The 23,623-nt window shown below is 42.6% G+C and overlaps 1 protein-coding gene across 3 annotated transcripts in view; it reads left to right on the top strand.

Moving 5' to 3' along the window:
• Window positions 1-22,006, top strand: part of LOC106582575 (MAGUK p55 subfamily member 4) — a 43,599-nt gene extending 21,593 nt beyond the window's left edge. The window contains exons 10-21 of one of the 3 annotated variants that reach the window (XM_045712938.1): window positions 2,269-2,327; window positions 8,160-8,177; window positions 8,287-8,328; window positions 8,453-8,473; window positions 8,637-8,651; window positions 9,336-9,389; window positions 10,104-10,271; window positions 10,616-10,696; window positions 12,941-13,034; window positions 16,296-16,404; window positions 19,990-20,124; window positions 21,793-22,006. In XM_045712938.1, the coding sequence (XP_045568894.1) occupies window positions 2,269-2,327; window positions 8,160-8,177; window positions 8,287-8,328; window positions 8,453-8,473; window positions 8,637-8,651; window positions 9,336-9,389; window positions 10,104-10,271; window positions 10,616-10,696; window positions 12,941-13,034; window positions 16,296-16,404; window positions 19,990-20,124; window positions 21,793-21,978 (982 nt within the window). In that variant the 3' untranslated portion in view covers window positions 21,979-22,006. The remainder of the gene's footprint in view (window positions 1-2,268; window positions 2,328-8,159; window positions 8,178-8,286; window positions 8,329-8,452; window positions 8,474-8,636; window positions 8,652-9,335; window positions 9,390-10,103; window positions 10,272-10,615; window positions 10,697-12,940; window positions 13,035-16,295; window positions 16,405-19,989; window positions 20,125-21,792) is intronic. The other 2 variants (XM_045712936.1, XM_045712937.1) reach the window with 2 other exon arrangements.
• Window positions 22,007-23,623: the final 1,617 nt, after the last annotated feature.

Here is a 23,623-nt window from a genome sequence, read left to right on the forward strand (position 1 = left end):
ATCAGATAACACTCCTAGGACATCATGTTACACAATACATGCATTTTTTGTTCGATAAAGTTCATATTTATATATAAAAACAGCATTTTACATCGGCGCGTGACGTTCAGAAAATATTTACAATTTACAAAATTACAATTCGAAAACATTGTTAAACTACATCTTTAATAAGAAGAGCTTTGCAAAAGCACTTGACTTTCAACAATTCACCATTTCTAATGAACCGTTGAAAAGTGACAACACAAAAGTACAAAGATCTTTTATAGCCAAGATACACCCCTCTCAACCTACATGACGAACAACAGATACATTGAATGGGTCACCAGGTTTTAAGATTTGTATGAAAGATATCTATTAATACATAGCAGACAGCAACTGCTGTGTCAACAGTTTTCATTGTATAGACCAGTATCTGGTCCTCCTACTCCAAACTGGACCCGTCTCTCCCTGGTACGGTATAGAACAGACCAGTGTCTGGTCCTCCTACTCCAAACTGGATCCGTCTCTCCCTGGTACGGTATAGAACAGACCAGTGTCTGGTCCTCCTACTCCAAACTGGACCCGTCTCTCCCTGGTACGGTATAGAACAGACCAGTGTCTGGTCCTCCTACTCCAAACTGGACCCGTCTCTCCCTGGTACGGTATAGAACAGACCGGTGTCTGGTCCTCCTACTCCAAACTGGACCCGTCTCTCCCTGGTACGGTATAGAACAGACCAGTGTCTGGTCCTCCTACTCCAAACTGGACCCGTCTCTCCCTGGTACGGTATAGAACAGACCGGTGTCTGGTCCTCCTACTCCAAACTGGACCCGTCTCTCCCTGGTACGGTATAGAACAGACCGGTGTCTGGTCCTCCTACTCCAAACTGGACCCGTCTCTCCCTGGTACGGTATAGAACAGATCAGTGTCTGGTCCTCCTACTCCAAACTGGACCCGTCTCTTCCTGGTACGGTATAGAACAGACCAGTGTCTGGTCCTCCTACTCCAAACTGGACCCGTCTCTCCCTGGTACGGTATAGAACAGAACCATTAGCTCTATGTCCTCTGGAATGCTCTTTAGGTTTTATTACCCAAAGACATCGTAAATCTCCTCTGTCAGTGTTATCTCATAGAGGCCCCATCCTCAGTAGAACACACACACACAATAGTTAACAGAATACTCTATTCTGTCGAATAAAACAACCATTATAATACAATACAAGCGTTATAACATAATCTTGCAATTTTCCACGACAAGAAGTACACGTCCGTCAGTGCGACGGATTTCTGTCATATATACTGACCAAAACTATAAACACAGCATGTAAATTGTTTGTCCCATATTTCACGTGCAGAAATAAAAAGCTTATTTTTCTAAAATTTAGTGAACACATTACATCCCTGTTAGTGAGCATTTCTCCTCTCCCAAAATAATCCATCCACCTAACAGGTGTGGCATAATCAAGAAGCTGATTAAAGAGCAGGATCATTACACAGGTGCACCTTGTGCTGGGGGCACTAAATGGCCAGTCTAAAATGTGCAATTTTGCCACACAACACAATGCCACAGATGTCTCAAGTTTTTGAGGGAGCGTGCAATTGGCATGCTGACCGCAGGAATTTCCACCAGAGCTGTAGCCAGAGAATTGAATGTTCATTACTCTACCTTAAGCCGTCTCCGTGTGTCGTTTTAGAGAATTTGTTAGTACGTCCAACCTGCCTCCCAACCACACCAGCCAAGGACCTCCACATCCGGCTTCTTCACCTGCGGAATCGTCTGAGACCAGCTGATGAAACTGATCAGTTTCCCATGGAAACCTGTGAGGTGCCGTCCTGCTCCAGATGGTCACCTGGTATCCATTCACGACGTTCAGAGTTTTTTTTTCTTTCTCCCCCCCTCATTCTCATTAAGTTTCAATCATGGGATTGTTCATGTCGACGTTTTCAAGCATGTACCGTGAACGTAGATTCGAATTGAGAGAGTGGAGCACAGCGACCGTCTGAATCAAGGCCTCATACCAGCAGCTACTAGGTTACAGCGCCATCTGTCAGAGCATGGAAGAAGTCATTTTCAGGCCAAAAAACCCAACTCAGATATAATGACATTTCTATATATATATATATATATATATATATATATATATATATAAAAAACTGCCCGTTTTACATGGAAAGGTAGGTTACCTAGGCTACGCAGACAATCGATCTGAGATCGACTGAAGTTTCAGGGATTTTGTTGTTGTTGTTTGTTGGTTTAACCCCCTGACCTCTCTGGTCTCCATTGTGTAGCAAACAGAGAGAGACATGGTGGTCACAGCCTTTCCAGGCCCACACCTGCATCAAACCCTGTGAGTAACAGCACTAACATCCTACTCTTAGACTGTCTGTACACCTGTAGTATCACCTGTAGACTGTCTGTACACCTGTAGTATCACCTATAGACTGTCAGTACACCTGTAGTATCACCTATAGACTGTCAGTACACCTGTAGTATCACCTGTAGACTGTCTGTACACCTGTAGTATCACCTATAGACTGTCTGTACACCTATAGTATCACCTATAGACTGTCTGTACACCTATAGTATCACCTGTAGACTGTCTGTACACCTGTAGTATCACCTATAGACTGTCTGTACACCTGTAGTATCACCTGTAGACTGTCTGTACACCTGTAGTATCACCTATAGACTGTCTGTACACCTGTAGTATCACCTGTAGACTGTCTGTACACCTATAGTATCACCTATAGACTGTCTGTACACCTATAGTATCACCTATAGACTGTCTGTACACCTGTAGTAATCACCTGTAGACTGTCTGTACACCTGTAGTATCACCTATAGACTGTCTGTACACCTATAGTATCACCTATAGACTGTCTGTACACCTATAGTATCACCTATAGACTGTCTGTACACCTGTAGTATCACCTATAGACTGTCTGTACACCTGTAGTATCACCTGTAGACTGTCTGTACACCTGTAGTATCACCTATAGACTGTCTGTACACCTGTAGTATCACCTGTAGACTGTCTGTACACCTGTAGTATCACCTATAGACTGTCTGTACACCTGTAGTATCACCTATAGACTGTCTGTACACCTATAGTATCACCTATAGACTGTCTGTACACCTGTAGTATCACCTATAGACTGTCTGTACACCTATAGTATCACCTATAGACTGTCTGTACACCTATGGTATCACCTATAGACTGTCTGTACACCTATAGTATCACCTATAGACTGTCTGTACACCTATAGTATCACCTATAGACTGTCTGTACACCTGTAGTATCACCTATAGACTGTCTGTACACCTATAGTATCACCTATAGACTGTCTGTACACCTATAGTATCACCTATAGACTGTCTGTACACCTATAGTATCACCTATAGACTGTAGGTACACCTGTAGTATGACCTATAGACTGTCTGTACACCTGTAGTATCACCTATAGACTGTCAGTACACCTATAGTATCACCTATAGACTGTCTGTACACCTATAGTATCACCTATAGACTGTCTGTACACCTATAGTATCACCTATAGACTGTCTGTACACCTATAGTATCACCTATAGACTGTCTGTACACCTATGGTATCACCTATAGACTGTCTGTACACCTATAGACTCTCTGTACACCTATAGTATCACCTATAGACTGTCTGTACACCTATAGTATCACCTATAGGATGTCAGTACACCTATAGACGGTCTGTACACTTATAGTATCACCTATAGACTGTCTGTACACCTGTAGTATCACCTATAGACTGTCTGTACACCTATAGACTGTCTGTACACCTGTAGTATCACCTATAGACTGTCTGTACACCTATAGACTGTCTGTACACCTATAGTATCACCTATAGACTGTCTGTACACCTATAGACTGTCTTTACACCTATAGTATCACATATAGACTGTCTGTACACCTGTAGTATCACCTATAGACTGTCTGTACACCTATAGTATCACCTATAGACTGTCTGTACACCTATAGTATCACCTATAGACTGTCTATACACCTATAGACTGTCTGTACACCTGTAGTATCACCTATAGACTGTCAGTATACCATAGTATCACCTATAGACTGTCAGTACACCTATAGTATCACCTATAGACTGTCTGTACACCTATAGTATCACCTATAGACTGTCTGTACACCTGTAGTATCACCTATAGACTGTCTGTACACCTATAGTATCACCTATAGACTGTCTGTACACCTATAGTATCACCTATAGACTGTCTGTACACCTATGGTATCACCTATAGACTGTCTGTACACCTATAGACTGTCTGTACACCTGTAGTATCACCTATACTATACACTCTGTTTTAATGCCCACAAGTCTAGCTGTAATTATTAAGGAGCCCCATTAGTTCCTGTCAAGGCAGCAGCTACTCTTCCTGGGGTTTATTATGGATCCTCATTAGTTCCTGCCAAGGCAGCAGCTACTCTTCCTGTGGTTTATTATGGATCCCCATTAGTTCCTGCCAAGGCAGCAGCTACTCTTCCTGGGGTTTATTATGGATCCCCATTAGTTCCTGCCAAGGCAGCAGCTACTCTTCCTGGGGTTTATTATGGATCCCCATTAGTTCCTGTCAAGGCAGCGGCTACTCTTCCTGGGGTTTATTATGGATCCCCATTAGTTCCTGCCAAGGCAGCAGCTACTCTTCCTGGGGTTTATTATGGATCCCCATTAGTTCCTGCCAAGGCAGCAGCTACTCCTCCTGGGGTCCAGCAACATTAAGGCAGTTTTATACAATTAAAAATATTACATGACATTACATTTCATAACACTTTTCACAATACATTAAGTGTGTTACCTCAGACCTCAACTACCACATATCTACAATACAACATACATGTGTATAGTGTGTGTGTTAGCATGTGTATGTGTGTGTGTGTCTGTACCTGTGTGTGTCTCTTCAAAGTCCCCGCTGTCCCATAAGGTGCATTTTTATCTGTTTTAAATCCAATCTTACTGCTTTCCTCTACTTTGAACCAGGAGAGATTGACATCCATGTCATTCATTTTAGCTCTCCTTGTATATTTAAGGGCCGGCCGTGCTGCCCTGTTCTGAGACAATTGTAATTTTCCTAAGTCCCTCTTTGTTTGTAACTGACCACACGACTGAACAGTAGTCCAGGTGTGACAAAACTAGGGCCTGCAGGACCTGCCTTGTTGATAGTGTTGTTTAAGAAGGTAGAAACTAGGGCCTGTAGGACCTGCCTTGTTGATAGTGTTGTTAAGAAGGCAGAGCAGTGCTTTATTATAGACAGACTTCTCCCCATCTTAGCTACTGTTGTATCAATATATTTTGACCATGACAGTTTACAATCCAGGGTTACTCCAAGCAGTTTAGTCACCTCAACTTGCTCAATTTCCACATTATTTATTACAAGATTTTAGTTGAGGTTTAGGGTTTAGTGAATGATTTGTCCCAAATACAATGCTTTTAGTTTTTGGAATATTTAGGACTACCCATTCTTAAACTGACTCCAGCTCTTTGTTAAGTGTCACAGTGATTTTCACTCGCTGTAGTAGCTGACGTGTATAGTGTTGAGTCATCCGCATACATAGACACACTGTCATTAGTAAAACATGTAAAAAGTAAAGGGGCCTAGAGAGCTGCCCTGGGGAATGCCTGATTCTACCTGGATTATGTTGGAGAGGCTTCCATTAAAGAACACCCTCTGTGTTCTGTTAGACAGGTAACTCTTTATCCACAATATAACAGGTGGTTATAAAGCCATAACATATATGTTTTTCCAGCAGCAGACTATGATCGATAAGCTGTTAGTCAAAAGCCGCACTGAAGTCTAACAAAACAGTCTAACAAGACAGCCCCCCTCGTTTTATCATCAATTTCTATCAGCCAATCATCAGCCATTTGTGTAAGTGCCGTGCATGTTGAAAGCCCTTCCCTGTAGGCATGCTGAAAGTCTGTGTTTACTGTAAAATAGCATTGTATCTAGTCAAACAATATTTTTTCCAAAGGTTTACTAAGGGTTGGTATTTTCTACATTGTAAAATAATGGTGAAGACATCACAACTATGAAATAACACATATGTAATCATGTAGTAACCAAAAAAAGTGTTAAACAAATAAAAAAAAAACATTTTATATTTGAGATTCTTCAAATAGCCACTGTTTGCCTTGATGACAGTTTTTCTCACTCTTGGCATTCTCTCAACCAGCTTCATGAGGAATGCTTTCCCAACAGTTTTGAAGGAGTTCCCACATATGCTGAGCACTTGATGGCTGCTTTTCCTTCTCTCTGCGGTCCGACTCATCCCAAACCATCTCAATTTGGTTGAGGTCGGGGGATTGTGGAGGCCAGGTCATCTGATGCAGCGCTCCATCACTCTCTTTCTTGGGCAAATAGCCCTTACACAGCCTGGAGGTGTGTTGGGTCATTGTCCTGTTGAAAAACAAATGATAATCCCACTAAACGCAAACCAGATGAGAAGGCGTATCACTGCAGAATGCTGTGGTAGCCATGCTGGTTAAGTGTGCATTGAATTCTAAATAAATCACGTAGAGTGTCACCAGCAAAGCACCCCCACACCATCACACCTCCTCCTCCGTGCTTCACGGTTGGAAATACACATGTGGTGACCATCCGTTAACGCACACCGCGTCTCACAAAGACACGGCGGTTGGAACCAAAAATCTCCCATTTGGACTCCAGACCAAAGGACAAATGTCCACCTGTCTAATGTCCATTGCTTGTGTTTCTTGGCTCAAGCAAGTCTCTTCTTATTGGTGTCCTTTAGTAGTGGTTTCTTTGCAGCAATTCGACCATGAAGGTCTGATTCATGCAGTCACCACTGAACAGTTGATGTTGAGATGTTGATGTTGAGATGTGAACTCTGTGAAGCATTTATTTGGGCTGCAATTTCTGAGACTGGTAACTCTAATAAACTTATCCTCTGCAGCAGAGGGAACTCTGGGTCTTCCTTTCCTGTGGCGGTCCTCATGAGAGCCAGTTTCATCATAGAGCATGATGGTTTTTGCGACTGCACTTGAAGAAACTGTCAAAGTTCTTGTCTTAAAGTGACCTTCATGTCTTAAAGTAATGATGGACTGTCATTTCTCTTTACTTATTTGAGCTGTTCTTGCCATAATATGGACTTGGTCTTTTACCAAATAGGGCTATTTTCTGTATACCACCCTTACCTTGTCACAACACAACTGATTGGCTCAAACGCATTAAGAAGGAAAGAATTTCCACAAGTTAGCTTTTAAGAAGGCACACCTGTTAATTGAAACGCATTCCAGGTGACTACCTCATGAAGCTGGTTGAGAGAATGCCAAGAGTGTGCAAAGCTGTCATCAAGGCAAAGGGTGGCTATTTGAAGAATCTCAAATATAAAATATATTTTGATTTGTTTAACACTTTTTTGGTTACTATATGATTCCATATGTGTTATTTCATAGTTTTGATGTCTTCACTATTATTCTACAATGTAGAAAATAGTAAAAATAAAGAAAAACCCTTGAATGAGTAGGTGTGTCCAAACTATTGACCGGTAACTGTATATCCATTGAGCTATAAAACAACGGTATTGCCTCCACCGTGAGGTCTGAAAATGCCATAACGAGCACACGCTCATTTCCTGTTCTCATTTCCTGAGTTTTCTCAGCGAAAATAATTACCCTGATGGGTTAATTCAAAAGAAAGAGAGAAACTCTCTCACGACGTAAGTCCCCCGCCCTTAACGAATTCTCGCGTGATTTCAACACTTCCCTTTGTGTCACGTGAAAGACCTGATCCCCTGTGTAAATTCACTGTTAAGACTATTGTTGTAAATGTTAATGATAACTACTGATACAGTTAAATCAAGGGGTCTCTCTACGTCAAAACCCTTAATGGTGCCCCTCTTCAGTTAATATGGAAAGGATAAACAAATGAATTAAACAAATCAAATACATTTTAATTATTCAAGTCGTTGTTCAGTAAATGATCTTAACTATCCATAGCCAAAGTCACAACACTCTATAGTATGAATTACAAATAAGATGCATAGGGCTTCTGTAAAATAAGGACCAAAAAAAAAGCTTCACCCACTGTTGCGTGTTTGGTGTTTCAGTCAGGTTGTCCAAATGTCTTAACACAAGGTTTGTTTCCTTTTGTCTTCTCTGATGACCCTAAGTAAGCATGGCTGGTGATGGTATGTACAATACAGAGGGGGGAGGGAGGGGGGGGGGACTTGGATTTGTCTTGATCTAGACAGTAGCAGAATCTCTGTTTGACCCTGGACCTGCTGTTTTCTCTTCCAGAGGACAACGTTAAGACCAACAATGGGAATTTTACCATGGCAGGTAACCATATCGCCCTCATTCCATTTCATATCTTATAATAATCTGTTATATACTAACTACTATTGCTACGTAATAACAGGCAGTGAATTAACACTTTTATTTTTTTATATCTGTCTTTCTATAGATGAAGAAGATTTTGAATCTGGTAGATAAGTCTTTACAGAGTCATGGTTTTGATAGATTTATCTGTTTTCTTTCAATGTAGTGTTAATTAGTATCTATTGTGGTTCAGCTGTACGGTGAAAAGACTGAGATTGTTGTTCATGGCGGTTTTCTTCTCTTTATTCTCCACCGTTGTGATATTCTAGACGACCTCCGAGAAGGTCAATATACCAATTCATATTTCTTGCTGTGAATCGTTTTGTCAATTTTTTTTTTAATCATTTGACTATTTACTATAGTAGTTATTTGCCTGTATTCTCTTGGTTTGGAGACTATGAAATAATATTATAATTAATTTTCCCAGTGTATTCAGAAGAGGACAATACAGTGCCTTCATAAAGTATTCACACCCCTTGATTTTTTTGTCCACATTTTGTTGTGTTACAGCCTGAATTTAAAATGGATTATATGTAGATTTTACGGGGGGGTCAATAACCCACACACACAATACTCCATAATGTCAAAGTGGAATTATGTTTTTAGATATTTTTTGTTGTTGAAAGGCACTAAAGTAAAATTTGCAACAACAGAAAAACGTGGCAAAGAAATTCACTTGTTTGGAGGAAATTACAATACAACACTTTACTGAGTACCGCTCTCATGTTATGGGTATGCTTGTATTCGTTAAGGACTGGAGAGTTTTTCAGGATAAAAAAATAAACAGAATGGAGCTAAGCACAGGCAACATCCTAGAGGAAAACCTGGTTCATTCTGCTTTCCATTTATTTATTTATTCAATTTTGAATTCAAGGCTGTAACACAACAAAATGTGGAGTAAGTCAAGGGGTATGAATCCTTTCTGAAGGCACAGTATATAATAATATTGTAATACGTTTTTTTTCCAGTGTATTCCGAAGAGGCTGAAGAACGAACACATATGATGGATGGCATCTACATCTGTAAGCTGTTTTTTGATTGACAATTTCATTGACACTTTTTTTATTAATAATCAATCATTCTTCTTTTTTGTAAGCTAACGATGATCGCACCATAGATTTACAGCTTTTGTTGTTGATGTTGTTGTTAATCTTGTAGTCGTTTATGTTGTTGTTGTTGTTGTTGTTGTTATTGTTGTTGTTGTTGTTGTTGATGTTGTTAATCTTGTAGTCGTTTATGTTGTTGTTATTGTTGTTGTTGTTGTTGTTGTTGTTGTTGTTGTTGTTGATGATGTTAATCTTGTAGTCGTTTATGTTGTTGTTATTGTTGTTGTTGTTAATCTTGTAGTCGTTTATGTTGTTGTTATTGTTGTTGTTGTTGTTGTTAATCTTGTAGTCGTTTATGTTGTTGTTATTGTTGTTGTTGTTGTTGTTAATCTTGTAGTCGTTTATGTTGTTGTTATTGTTGTTGTTGTTGATGATGTTAATCTTGTAGTCGTTTATGTTGTTGTTATTATTGTTGTTGTTGTTGTTAATCTTGTAGTCGTTTATGTTGTTGTTGTTGTCGTCGTTGTTGTTGATGATGTTAATCTTGTAGTCGTTTATGTTGCTGTTATTGTTGTTGTTGATGATGTTAATCTTGTAGTCGTTTATGTTGTTGTTGTTGTCGTCGTTGTTGTTGATGATGTTAATCTTGTAGTCGTTTATGTTGTTGTTATTGTCGATCGTTGTTTCCAGCGGGATTCCGGCGTAGCTTCCGTCTGTGGCGGAGGATGACCCACCGTAAGCGTCGCCAGTCCTGCTACTCCTGTTCCCCCAACACCTCGGCTCTGTCCAGCCCCTATGAAGAGGTGATCGCCTACCAGAGACGACCTGACGACCCGCACAGACTGATCGTCCTCGTAGGTGAGGAGCTTCACTGCTTTATAACATTGTTTATATTCTGTATCGGAAGAAGACGATGATAATAAATGATTTGTTATTGTCCGTTGTCACAGGGAAACAGAAACACACACACACACACAGCTTATAGATTGGGGGTATCACTACTGTACTGTGTAGTGGTGTAGGACTGACACAGTGTGTTTCCACAGGTCCTTCTGGTGTAGGACTGACACAGTGTGTTTCCACAGGTCCTTCTGGTGTAGGACTGACACAGTGTGTTTCCACAGGTCCTTCTGGTGTAGGACTGACACAGTGTGTTTCCACAGGTCCTTCTGGTGTAGGACTGACACAGTGTGTTTCCACAGGTCCTTCTGGTGTAGGGGTGAATGAGCTGAGGAAAAGACTGATCAAACTCAACCCACACACCTTCCAGGGAGCTGTGCCTCGTATGTTTATAATCCATCTGTAGTGTCTAGTATCCTATGTTTATATTCCATCTGTAGTGTCTAGTATCATATGTTTATATTCCATCATATGTTTATATTCCATCTGTAGTGTCCAGTATCATATGTTTATATTCCATCTGTAGTGTCTAGTATCCTATGTTTATATTCCATCATATGTTTATATTCCATCTGTAGTGTCCAGTATCATATGTTTATAATCCATCTGTAGTGTCTAGTATCCTATGTTTATATTCCATCTGTAGTGTCTAGTATCCTATGTTTATATTCCATCATATGTTTATATTCCATCTGTAGTGTCCAGTATCATATGTTTATATTCCATCTGTAGTGTCTAGTATCCTATGTTTATATTCCATCTGTAGTGTCTAGTATCCTATGTTTATATTCCATCATATGTTTATATTCCATCTGTAGTGTCCAGTATCATATGTTTATATTCCATCTGTAGTGTCTAGTATCATATGTTTATATTCCATCTGTAGTGTCTAGTATATGTTTATATTCCATGATATGTTTATAATCCATCTGTAGTGTCTAGTATCATATGTTTATAATCCATCTGTAGTGTCTAGTATATGTTTATATTCCATGATATGTTTATAATCCATCTGTAGTGTCCAGTATCATATGTTTATATTCCATCTGTAGTGTCTAGTATCATATGTTTATATTCCATCTGTAGTGTCTAGTATCCTATGTTTATATTCAGTGGGGGGAAAAGGATCCAATTATCACACTGGAGTAAAAGTATAGATACCTCCATAGAAAGTTACTCAGGAAAATACTACTTGTAGAAAAGTCTAAAAGTATTTGGTTTTAAATATACTTAAGTATCTAAAGTAAAAGTATAAATCATTTCAAATTCCTTCTATTAAGCAAAGCAGACGGCACAATTTTCTTGTTTTTAAAATGTATGGATAGCCAGGGGAACACTCCAACACTCAGACATCATTTACAGATAGCCAGGGGTACACTCCAACACTCAGACATCATTTACAGATAGCCAGGGGTACACTCCAACACTCAGACATCATTTACAGACAGCCAGGGGAACACTCCAACACTCAGACATCATTTACAGATAGCCAGGGGAACACTCCAACACTCAGACATCATTTACAGATAGCCAGGGGAACACTCCAACACTCAGACATTATTTACAGATAGCCAGGGAGAACACTCCAACGCTCAGACATCATTTACAGATAGCCAGGGGTACACTCCAACACTCAGACATCATTTACAGATAGCCAGGGGCAACACTCCAACACTCAGACATCATTTACAGATAGCCAGGGGACACACTCCAACACTCAGACATCATTTACAGATAGCCAGGGGAACACTCCAACACTCAGACATCATTTACAGATAGCCAGGGGAACACTCCAACACTCAGACATCATTTACAGATAGCCAGGGGAACACTCCAACACTCAGACATAATTTACAGATAGCCAGGGGAACACTCCAACACTCAGACATCATTTACAGATAGCCAGGGGAACACTCCAACACTCAGACATCATTTACAGATAGCCAGGGGAACACTCCAACACTCAGACATCATTTACAGATAGCCAGGGGTACACTCCAACACTCAGACATCATTTACAGATAGCCAGGGGAACACTCCAACACTCAGACATCATTTACAGATAGCCAGGGGAACACTCCAACACTCAGACATCATTTACAGATAGCCAGGGGAACACTCCAACACTCAGACATCATTTACAGATAGCCAGGGGTACACTCCAACACTCCAACACTCAGACATCATTTACAGATAGCCAGGGGAACACTCCAACACTCAGACATCATTTACAGATAGCCAGGGGAACACTCCAACACTCAGACATCCTGTATGTCTCCACTATGTATCTCTGTACTGTATGTCTCCTCTATGTCTCCTCTATGTATCTCTGTACTGTATGTCTCCTCTATGTCTCCTCTATGTATCTCTGTACTGTATGTCTCCTCTATGTCTCCTCTATGTATCTCTGTACTCTATGTCTCCTCTATGTATCTCTGTACTGTATGTCTCCTCTATGTATCCTCTATGTCTCCTCTATGGCATTTTATGTTGTCACATAACTGGACTCTGTTCTGACTGATGTTATTAGGTTGAATGTTTCTAGAGATTGTCCTCTATGTTGTGCTGTGATGGGATACAGGTTGGTTGTAATTCTGTATTGATGGGTTTTCTTTAATCGTCCTCAGACACAACACGACCAGCCAGAGATGGAGAGGAGACTGGAAAAGAATATAACTTTGTCACCAAAGAGCTGTTTGATTACATGGTGTGTAACCACAGGTAATGCTAGTGATTTTGTTTTCCTGTTAGTTCTAATCATTTACAAGTAGCCTAGCCTCTTACATTTACATTTGAGTCATTTAGCAGTCGCTCTTATCCAGAGCGATTTACAATAGCGAATGCATACATTTCATACATTTCTTTCCGTACTGGCACCCCGTGGGAATCGAACCCACAACCCTGTCGTTGCAAACACCATGCTTTACCAACTGAGCCACACGGGACTCTTAGACTAGCGGTTAAGAGCATTGGGTCAGTAAGCGAAAGGTCGCTGGTTCGAATCCCTGAGCCGACAAGGTGAAAAATCTGTAGATATCTGTTAACGCTAATTGCTCATGTAACTCGTACCGGATAGGAGCGTCTGTTACGTGACTCAAATGTAAAATATTATACGGTGCTTTCGGAACCCCTTCCCTTTTTCCCACATTTTGTTACGCTACAACCTTATTCTAAAATGGATTCAATTATTCGTTATCAATCTACACACAATACCCCATAATGACAAAGCAAAAACAGGTTTTTAGAAATGTTTGCAAACGTAAAAAAAAAATGCACACATACATAGAGGAGACAATCCTGTTTTTGCTTGATATACACTGCTCAAAAAAATAAAGGGAACACTTAAACAACACAATGTAACTCCAAGTCAATCACACTTCTGTGAAATCAAACTGTCCACTTAGGAAGCAACACTGATTGACAATACATTTCACATGCTGTTGTGCAAATGGAATAGACAACAGGTGGAAATTATAGGCAATAAGCAAGACACCCCCAATAAAGGAGTGGTTCTGCAGGTGGTGACCACAGACCACTTCTCAGTTCCTATGCTTCCTGGCTGATGTTTTGGTCACTTTTGAATGCTGGCGGTGCTTTCACTCTAGTGGTAGCATGAGACGGAGTCTACAACCCACACAAGTGGCTCAGGTAGTGCAGCTCATCCAGGATGGCACATCAATGCGAGCTGTGGTAAGAAGGTTTGCTGTGTCTGTCAGCGTAGTGTCCAGAGCATGGAGGCGCTACCAGGAGACAGGCCAGTACATCAGGAGATGTGGAGGAGGCCATAGGAGGGCAACAACCCAGCAGCAGGACCGCTACCTCCGCCTTTGTGCAAGGAGGAGCAGGAGAAGCACTGCCAGAGCCCTGCAAAATGACCTCCAGCAGGCCACAAATGTGCATGTGTCTGCTCAAACGGTCAGAAACAGACTCCATGAGGGTGGTATGAGGGCCCGACGTCCACAGGTGGGGGTTGTGCTTACAGCCCAACACCGTGCAGGACGTTTGGCATTTGCCAGAGAACACCAAGATTGGCAAATTCGCCACTGGCGCCCTGTGCTCTTCACAGATGAAAGCAGGTTCACACTGAGCACGTGACAGACGTGACAGAGTCTGGAGACGCCGTGGAGAACGTTCTGCTGCCTGCAACATCCTCCAGCATGACCGGTTTGGCGGTGGGTCAGTCATGGTGTGGGGTGGCATTTCTTTGGGGGGCAGCCCTCCATGTGCTCGCCAGAGGTAGCCTGACTGCCATTAGGTACCGAGATGAGATCCTCAGAACCCTTGTGAGACCATATGCTGGTGCGGTTGGCCCTGGGTTCCTCCTAATGCAAGACAATGCTAGACCTCATGTGGCTGGAGTGTCAGCAGTTCCTGCAAGAGGAAGGCATTGATGCTATGGACTGGCCTGCCCGTTCCCCAGACCTGAATCCAATTGAGCACATCTGGGACATCATGTCTCGCTCCATCCACCAACGCCACGTTGCACCACAGACTGTCCAGGAGTTGGCGGATGCTTTAGTCCAGGTCTGGGAGGAGATCCCTCAGGAGACCATCCTCCACCTCATCAGGAGCATGCCCAGGCGTTGTAGGGAGGTCATCACAGCTATTTTCAGGTCTCTCCAGAGATGTTCGATCAGGTTCAAGTCCGGGCTCTGGCTGGGCCACTCAAGGACATTCAGAGACATGTCCTGAAGCCACTCCTGCGTTGTTTTGGCTGTGTGCTTAGGGTCGTTGTCCTGTTGGAAGGTGAACCTTCGCTCCAGTCAGGTCCTGAGAGCTCTGGAGCAGGTTTTCATCAAGGATCTCTCTGTACTTTGCTCCGTTCGTCTTTCCCTTGATCCTGACTAGTCTCCCAGTCCTTTCCGCTGAAAAACATCCCCACAGCATGATGCTGCCACCACCATGCTTCACCATAGGGATGGTGCCAGGTTTCCTCCAGACGTGACGCTTGGCATTCAGGCCGAAGAGTTCAATCTTGGTTTCATTAGACCAGAGAATCTTATTTCTCACGGTCTGAGAGTACTTTAGGCCTGATTGGTGGAGTGCTGCAGAGATGGTTTTCCTTCTGGAAGGTTCTCCCATCTCCACAGAGGAACTCTAGAACTCTGTCAGAGTGACCATTGGTCACCTCCATGACCAAGGCCCTTCTCCCCTGATTGCTCAGTTTGGCCGGGCGGCCAGCTCTAGGAAGAGCCTTGGTGGTTCCAAACTTCTTCCATTTAAGAATGATGGAGGCCACTGTGTTCTTGGGGCCCTTCAATGCTGCAGAAATGTTTTGGTACCCTTCCCCAGATCTGTGCCTCGACACAATCCTGTCTTGAAGCTCTTTGGACAATTCCTTCGACCTCATGGCTTGGTTTTTGCTCTGACGTGCACTGTCAACTGTGGGACCTTATATAGACAGGTGTGTGCCTTTCCAAATCACGTCCAATCAATTGAATTTACCACAGGTGGACTCCAATCAAGTTGTAGAAACATCTCAAGGATGATCAATGGAAACAGGATGCACCAGAGCTCAATTTCGAGTCTCATAGCAAATGGTCTAAATAAATATGTTAATAAGGTATTTCTATTTTTTATTTTTATACATTTGCAAACATTTCTAAAAACCTGTTTTATCTTTGTCATTATTGGGGTATTGTGATGTCATTATGGGGTATTGTGATGTCATTATGGGGTATTGTGATGTCATTATGGGGGCATTGTGTGTAGATTGATGAGGGATTTTATTTATTTAATCCATTTTAGAATAAGGCTGTAACGTAACAAAATTACCCTTTGGAGTTAGAAACCTCTTTTGCGACATGGCAGGATTGACCTTACTTCCTGTTTCCTGTTGACCTTACAGTCATTTCATAAGAGATGAAGCAGAATACATTGGGGGGGGGGGGGATTTCATATGTTTATCATAGTTGTTATATAAGTGGTTGTAATATAGTTCATGTCAATCGATTTTTATAATGTATCTTTGGTCTGTCCTAGGTTCCTGGAGTATGGTGAATATAAAGGCCATCTGTATGGGACCAGTATTGATGCTGTCAAAGTCGTGATAGACAGTGGAAGGATGTGTGTTATAGACATGGAGCCACATGTAAGTTACATTCCTGTATCTAAGTTATATTCCTGTATCTAAGTTATATTCCTGTATCTAAGTTATATTCCTGTATCTAAGTTATATTCCTATACTCCTGTATCTAAGTTATACTCCTGTATCTAAGTTATATTCCTGTATCTAAGTTATATTCCTGTATCTAAGTTATATTCCTATACTCCTGTATCTAAGTTATACTCCTGTATCTAAGTTATATTCCTGTATCTAAGTTATATTCCTGTATCTAAGTTATATTCCTGTATCTAAGTTATATTCCTATACTCCTGTATCTAAGTTCTATTCCTGTATCTAAGTTATATTCCCGTATCTAAGTTATATTCCCGTATCTAAGTTATGTTCCTGTATCTAAGTTATATTCCTGTATCTAAGTTATATTCCTGTATCTAAGTTATATTCCTATACTCCTGTATCTAAGTTATATTCCTGTATCTAAGTTATATTCCTATACTCCTGTATCTAAGTTATACTCCTGTATCTAAGTTATATTCCTGTATCTAAGTTATATTCCTGTATCTAAGTTTCCTGTATCTAAGTTATATTCCTGTATCTAAGTTATATTCCTGTATCTAAGTTATATTCCTGTATCTAAGTTATATTCCTATACTCCTGTATCTAAGTTATATTCCTGTATCTAAGTTATATTCCTGTATCTAAGTTATATTCCTGTATCTAAGTTATATTCCTATACTCCTGTATCTAAGTTATATTCCTGTATCTAAGTTATATTCCTGTATCTAAGTTACATTCCTGTATCTAAGTTATATTCCCGTATCTAAGTTATATTCCTGTATCTAAGTTATATTCCTGTATCTAAGTTATATTCCTGTATCTAAGTTATATTCCTATACTCCTGTATCTAAGTTATATTCCTGTATCTAAGTTATATTCCTATACTCCTGTATCTAAGTTATATTCCTGTATCTAAGTTATATTCCCGTATCTAAGTTATATTCCCGTATCTAAGTTATATTCCCGTATCTAAGTTATATTCCTGTATCTAAGTTATATTCCTGTATCTAAGTTATATTCCTGTATCTAAGTTATATTCCTGTATCTAAGTTATATTCCTGTATCTAAGTTATATTCCTATACTCCTGTATCTAAGTTATATTCCTGTATCTAAGTTATATTCCTGTATCTAAGTTATAATCCTGTATCTAAGTTATATTCCTATACTCCTGTATCTAAGTTATATTCCTGTATCTAAGTTATATTCCTGTATCTAAGTTATATTCCTGTATCTAAGTTATATTCCTGTATCTAAGTTATATTCCTATACTCCTGTATCTAAGTTATATTCCTGTATCTAAGTTATATTGCCATATCTAAGTTATATTCCTGTATCTAAGTTATATTCCTGTATCTAAGTTATATTCCTATACTCCTGTATCTAAGTTATATTCCTGTATCTAAGTTATATTCCTATACTCCTGTATCTAAGTTATATTCCTGTATCTAAGTTATATTCCTGTATCTAAGTTATAATCCTGTATCTAAGTTATATTCCTGTATCTAAGTTATACTCCTGTATCTAAGTTATAATCCTGTATCTAAATTATATTCCTGTATCTAAGTTATATTCCTGTATCTAAGTTATACTCCTGTATCTAAGTTATAATCCTGTATCTAAGTTATAATCCTGTATCTAAGTTATATTCCTGTATCTAAGTTATATTCCTGTATCTAAGTTATATTCCTGTATCTAAGTTATATTCCTGTATCTAAGTTATAATCCTGTATCTAAAGAAAGGTTTTTACACTACCGATATCACAGTAGGAAAAATGATTAATTGTGGATTTGTTAACACTGAAGAGTAATGGTAACTTTATAATGGGTTGGTTTAAAATTAAATTGCTAATTAAGTTGAAGTCGGAAGTTTATATACGCCTTAGTCAAATACATTTTAAACTCAGTTTTTCACAATTCCTGACATTTAATCCTAGTAAATATTCCCTGTCTTAGGTCAGTTAGGATCACCACTTTATTTTAAGAATGTGAAATGTCAGAATAATAGTAGAGAGAATGATTTATTTCAGCTTTCATCACATTCCCAGTGGGTCAGAAGTTTACATTCACTCAATTAGTATTTGGTAGCATTGCCTTCAAATTGTTTAACTTGGGTCAAACGTTTCGGGTAGCCTTCCACAAGCTTCCCACAATAAGTTGGGTGAATTTTGGCCAATTCCTCCTGACAGAGCTGGTATAACTGAGTCAGGTTTGTAGGCCTCCTTGCTCGCACACACCTTTTCAGTTTTGCCCACAATTTTCTATGGGATTGAGGTCAGGGCTTTGTGATGGCCACTCCAATACCTTGACTTGGTTGTCCTTAAGCCATTTTGCCACAACTTTGGAAGTATGCTTGGGGTCATTGTCCATTTGGAAGACCCATTTGCGACCAAGCTTTAACTTCCTGACTGATGTCTTGAGATGTTGCTTCAATATATCCACATAATTTTCCTACCTCATGATGCCATCTATTTTGTGGAGTGCACCAGTCCCTCCTGTAGCAAAGCACCCCCACAACATGATGCTGCCACCCCCGTGCTTCACAGTTGGGATGGTGTTCTTCGTCTTGCAAGCCTCCCCCTTTTTCCTCCAAACATAACGATGGTTATTATGGCCAAACAGTTCTATTTTTGTTTCATCAGACCAGAGGACATTTCTAAAAAAAGTACAATCTTTGTCCCCATGTGCAGTTGTAAAACGTAGTCTGGCTTTTTTATGGCGGTTTTGGAGCAGTGGCTTCTTCCTTGCTGAGCGGCCTTTCAGGTTATGTCGATATAGGACTCATTTTACTGTGGATATAGATACTTTTGTACCTGTGTCCTTCAGCATCTTCACAAGGTCCTTTGCTGTTGTTCTGGGATTGATGTACACTTTTCGCACCAAAGTCCGTTCATCTCTAGGAGACAGAACGGGTCTCCTTCCTGAGCGGTATGACGGCTCCGTGGTCCCATGGTGTTTAAACTTAAGTACTATTGTTTGTACAGATGAACGTGGTACCTTCAGGCGTTTGGAAATTGCTCCCAAGAATGAACCAGACTTGTGGAGGTCAACAATTGTTTTTCTGAGGTCTTGGCTGATTTCTTTTGATTTTCCCATGATGTCAAGCAAAGAGGCACTGAGTTTGAAGGTAGGCCTTGAATTACATCCACAGGTACACCTCCAATTGACTCAAATGATGTCAATTAGCCTATCAGAAGCTTCTAAAGCCATGACATAATTTTCTGGAATTTTCCAAGCTGTTTAAAGGCACAGTCAACTTAGTGTATGTAAACTTCTGACCCACTGGAATTGTGATACAGTGAATTATAAGTGAAATAACCTGTCTAAACAATTGTTGGAAAAATGACTTGTGTCAAGCACAAAGTAGATATCCTAACTAAATTTTAAAAACTATAGTTTGTTAATTAACAAGAGACGTGTGGAGTGGTTGAAAAACGTGTTTTAAGTGACTCCAACCTAAGTGTATGTAAACTTCCCACTTCAACTGTACACAACTACCATTTATTCATTTCTCCGTTTATTTCATACAGTATGTGTGTATGCATTGTGTCTTTCAGAGCATCCTGTCCGTGAGGAATAACATGTTCAAGCCTTACGTCGTGTTTATAAAGCCTCCTAGTCCAGAACGACTGAGACAGACGCGAAGGGATGCGCGCCTCATCACCAGCTATGCTGTCAACAGACCTTTTAACGTGAGATGAATGTGTGGTGTCACTGCCATCCCTTTTTTGGGATGTAGATAATTATAAAGTTATAAAGATTCACCCGGTACGCATCGATCCACGATTCAAATATTTAAGATAGTACTGTTACAAATCGCAGATTTAATCAAATGTTTTGCTCATACTTTCTTTCTAACGTTTCCCCTGAAAATACCTCATCTTTTGTGTAAACTGACGCGTCCCTCTCCTTCAGTGTCGAACTGCGTGTACGGTAACTGGTGGTCCCGTGCGGCTCAGTTGGTAGAGCATGGTGTTTGCAACGCCAGGGTTGTGGGTTCGATTCCCACGGGGGGGACCACTACGGAGAAGAAAAAAAAATGTATGAAATGTATGCATTCACTACTGTAAGTCGCTCTGGATAAGAAGCGTCTACTAAATGACTAAAAATATAAATGTAAAAATGTATTGACATCCATTGATCTACAAGTTATTTTGCAAGCTGAACCAATATCAGTAGCCTAGTCATACTGCGCGCTGTGCCCAGCTTCGGCCCGCTGACCAACATCAGGTAATGGAAGATGGCGTGTTCCTGATCTTGCAGCACCTTCAGCATTGAAATCCTCAAATGGCTTGTGGGATATCAGGCTTTATTAGTTGAGTGACAACCTATTTCATTGGTTATTGTTATCTATGTTTTACCAGAATAAAATACATCTGACTGAGACACAGTCAACATCCTGAGGAGGAAGAGGAAGAGGGGTGGGGGGAAGGAGGGGCCAGGGAGGAGCGGAGGAGGGGCCAGGGAGGGGCAGAAGAGGGGCCAGGGAGGGGCAGAGGAGGGGCCAGGGAGGAGCGGAGGAGGGGCCAGGGAGGAGGGGCCAGGGAGGAGCAGAGGAGGGGACACAACTTTCATCTGGCTGAAACCTACTGAACGAGGTTTTACAATATATTTTATTTTAATTTCTCAGGTTCGCCATCAGCAATAGTTTTGGTCGTTCTCCTATAAACAATCAGTGTATATGGGCGTTTTGTTTTTAGATATACAGGGTAGAGTTGATCATTTCATAGCGAGGACAAGCAGTCACTTTGCGAGGCGCACTGCATGGCCAAAGATGCACATCTCTATAGATAAAACATTATGGATCCTCTGATCTGTCCATGACATCGACTCAGGAAGGTTTTCTTAATAATGGTTTGTTCAAATATATTACAGTCTACTATACTGACCCCTTCTGCTCATATTCTGTCTTGGATAATCAAACCTGTCGCTTGAGTTCCTCTGTTTCTATAATGCTGTCTGGCCCCTTCTCTGCTCCTCCCTGGCCCCTCCTCCCTCCGCTCCTCCCTGGCCCCTCCTCCCTCCGCTCCTCCCTGGCCCCTCCTCCGCTCCTCCCTGGCCCCTCCTCCCCGCTCCTCCCTGGCCGCTCCTCCCTGGCCCCTCCTCCCTCCGCTCCTCCCTGGCCCCTCCTCCCTCCCGGCCCCTCCTCCCCTGGCCCCTCCTCCCTCCGCTCCTCCCTGGCCCCTCCTCTGCTCCTCCCTGGCCCCTCCGCCGCTCCTCCCTGGCCCCTCCTCCCTCCGCTCCTCCCTGGCCCCTCCTCCCTTCGCTCCTCCCTGGCCCCTCCTCCGCTCCTCCCTGGCCCCTCCTCCGCTCCTCCCTGGCCCCTCCTTCCCCCCACCCCTCTTCCTCTTCCTCCTCAGGATGTTGACTTTGAGGAGATGGAGGATGCTGCCAGGTTCATGGAGGGGAAGTACGGTCAGTACTTCGACCACGTCATAGTCAACGAGGAGCTGCAGGATGCCTGTATGCAGCTGTTCAATGCCATACAGCTGGCTCAGGAGGGACCACAGTGGATACCAGCCGCATGGCTCAGTACTGAGGACTAGAGAAAGGGGAGGGCAGGAGAGGAGGGGAGGGCAGGAGAGGAGGGGAGAGGGAGGGCAGGAGGGGAGGGCAGGAGAGGAGGGGAGGGGAGGGCAGGAGAGGAGGGGAGAAGTAGGGCAGGAGAGGGAGGAAGGAGGGCAGGAGAGGAGGGGGAGAAGGAGGGCAGGAGAGGAGGGGAGGGCAGGGCAGGAGAGGAGGGGAGAAGGAGGGCAGGGCAGGAGAGGAGAGGAGAAAGGAGGGCAGGAGGGGAGAAGGAGGGCAGGAGAGGAGGGGAGAAGGAGGGCAGGAGAGGAGGGGAGAAGGAGGGCAGGAGAGGAGGGGAGGGCAGGGCAGGAGAGGAGGGGAGAAGGAGGGCAGGGCAGGAGAGGAGAGGGAGAAGGAGGGCAGGAAGGAGGGGAGAAGGAGGGCAGGAGAGGAGGGGAGAAGGAGGGCAGGAGAGGAGGGGAGAAGGAGGGCAGGAGGGGAGGGGAGGGGAGGGGCAGGGCAGGAGAGGAGGGGAGAAGGAGGGCAGGAGAGGAGGGGAGAAGGAGGGCAGGAGAGGAGGGGAGAAGGAGGGCAGGAGGGGAGGGGAGGGGGAGGGCAGGAGTGGAGGGCAGGAGAGGGGAGGGGAGTGGAGAGCAGGAGAGGAGGGGAGAGAAGAGAAGGGCAGGAGAGGAGGGGAGGGCAGGAGGAGAGGAGGGGAGAGGGAGGGCAGGAGAGGAGGGGAGAGGGAGGGCAGGAGAGGAGGGGAGAGAAGGGCAGGAGAGGAGGGAGGGAGGGAGGAGAGGAGGGGTAGGGCAAGAGGAGAGGAGGGGGAGGGCAGGAGAGGAGAGGAGGGGGAGGGCAGGAGAGGAGAGGAGGGGGAAGGCAGGAGAGGAGAGGATGGGAGGGCAGGAGAAGAGAGGAGGGGAGAGGAGGTGTAGGGCAGGAGAGGAGAGGAGGGGGAGGGCAGGAGAGGAGAGGAGGGGGAGGGCAGGAGAGGAGAGGATGGGAGGGCAGGAGAGGAGAGGAGGGGAGGGCAAGAGACTAGGGGAGAGGGAGGGCAGGAGGGGAAGGGGAGAGGAGGGGAGGGCAGGAGAGGAGGGGGAGAGGGAGGGCAGGAGGGGAGAGGAAGGGGAGAGGAGGGGTAGTGCAGGAGAGGAGGAGAGAAGGAAGGCAGGAGACGAGGGCAGGAGAGGAGATGGACGGATGGCCCAGGAGAAACCACAGTGGATCCCTGCTGCACGACTCAGATCCGGAGAGAGGGGATGAGGGATATACAGCAAGCGTAATTCAGATGTTTCAGAGGAACTAGGAGGGAGAGACAGCAAACCATACATTGAATTAAAACTGGAAAGTAGAGTCCAATATAGTTAGAAGGTGCCTTTTATGTACTGTATATTTGTATTGTACCTCAGATGTATGTGACAATAAAACATATATATATATATATATATAGTACCAGTCAAACGTTTGGACAAACCTGCTCATTCAAGAGAATGCCAAGAGTGCGCAAAGCTGTCATCAAGACAAATGGTGGCTACTTTGAAGAATCTCAAATATAAAATATATTTTCAATTTATTTAACACTTTTTGGGTTACTACATGATTCCATGTTTGTTATTTCATAGTTTTGATGTCTTAACTATTATTCTACAATGTAAACAATTAAGAAAAACCATTGAATGA

The sequence above is a fragment of the Salmo salar genome, unplaced genomic scaffold, assembly GCF_905237065.1.
Source record: "Salmo salar unplaced genomic scaffold, Ssal_v3.1, whole genome shotgun sequence".
Taxonomy (NCBI): domain Eukaryota; kingdom Metazoa; phylum Chordata; class Actinopteri; order Salmoniformes; family Salmonidae; genus Salmo; species Salmo salar.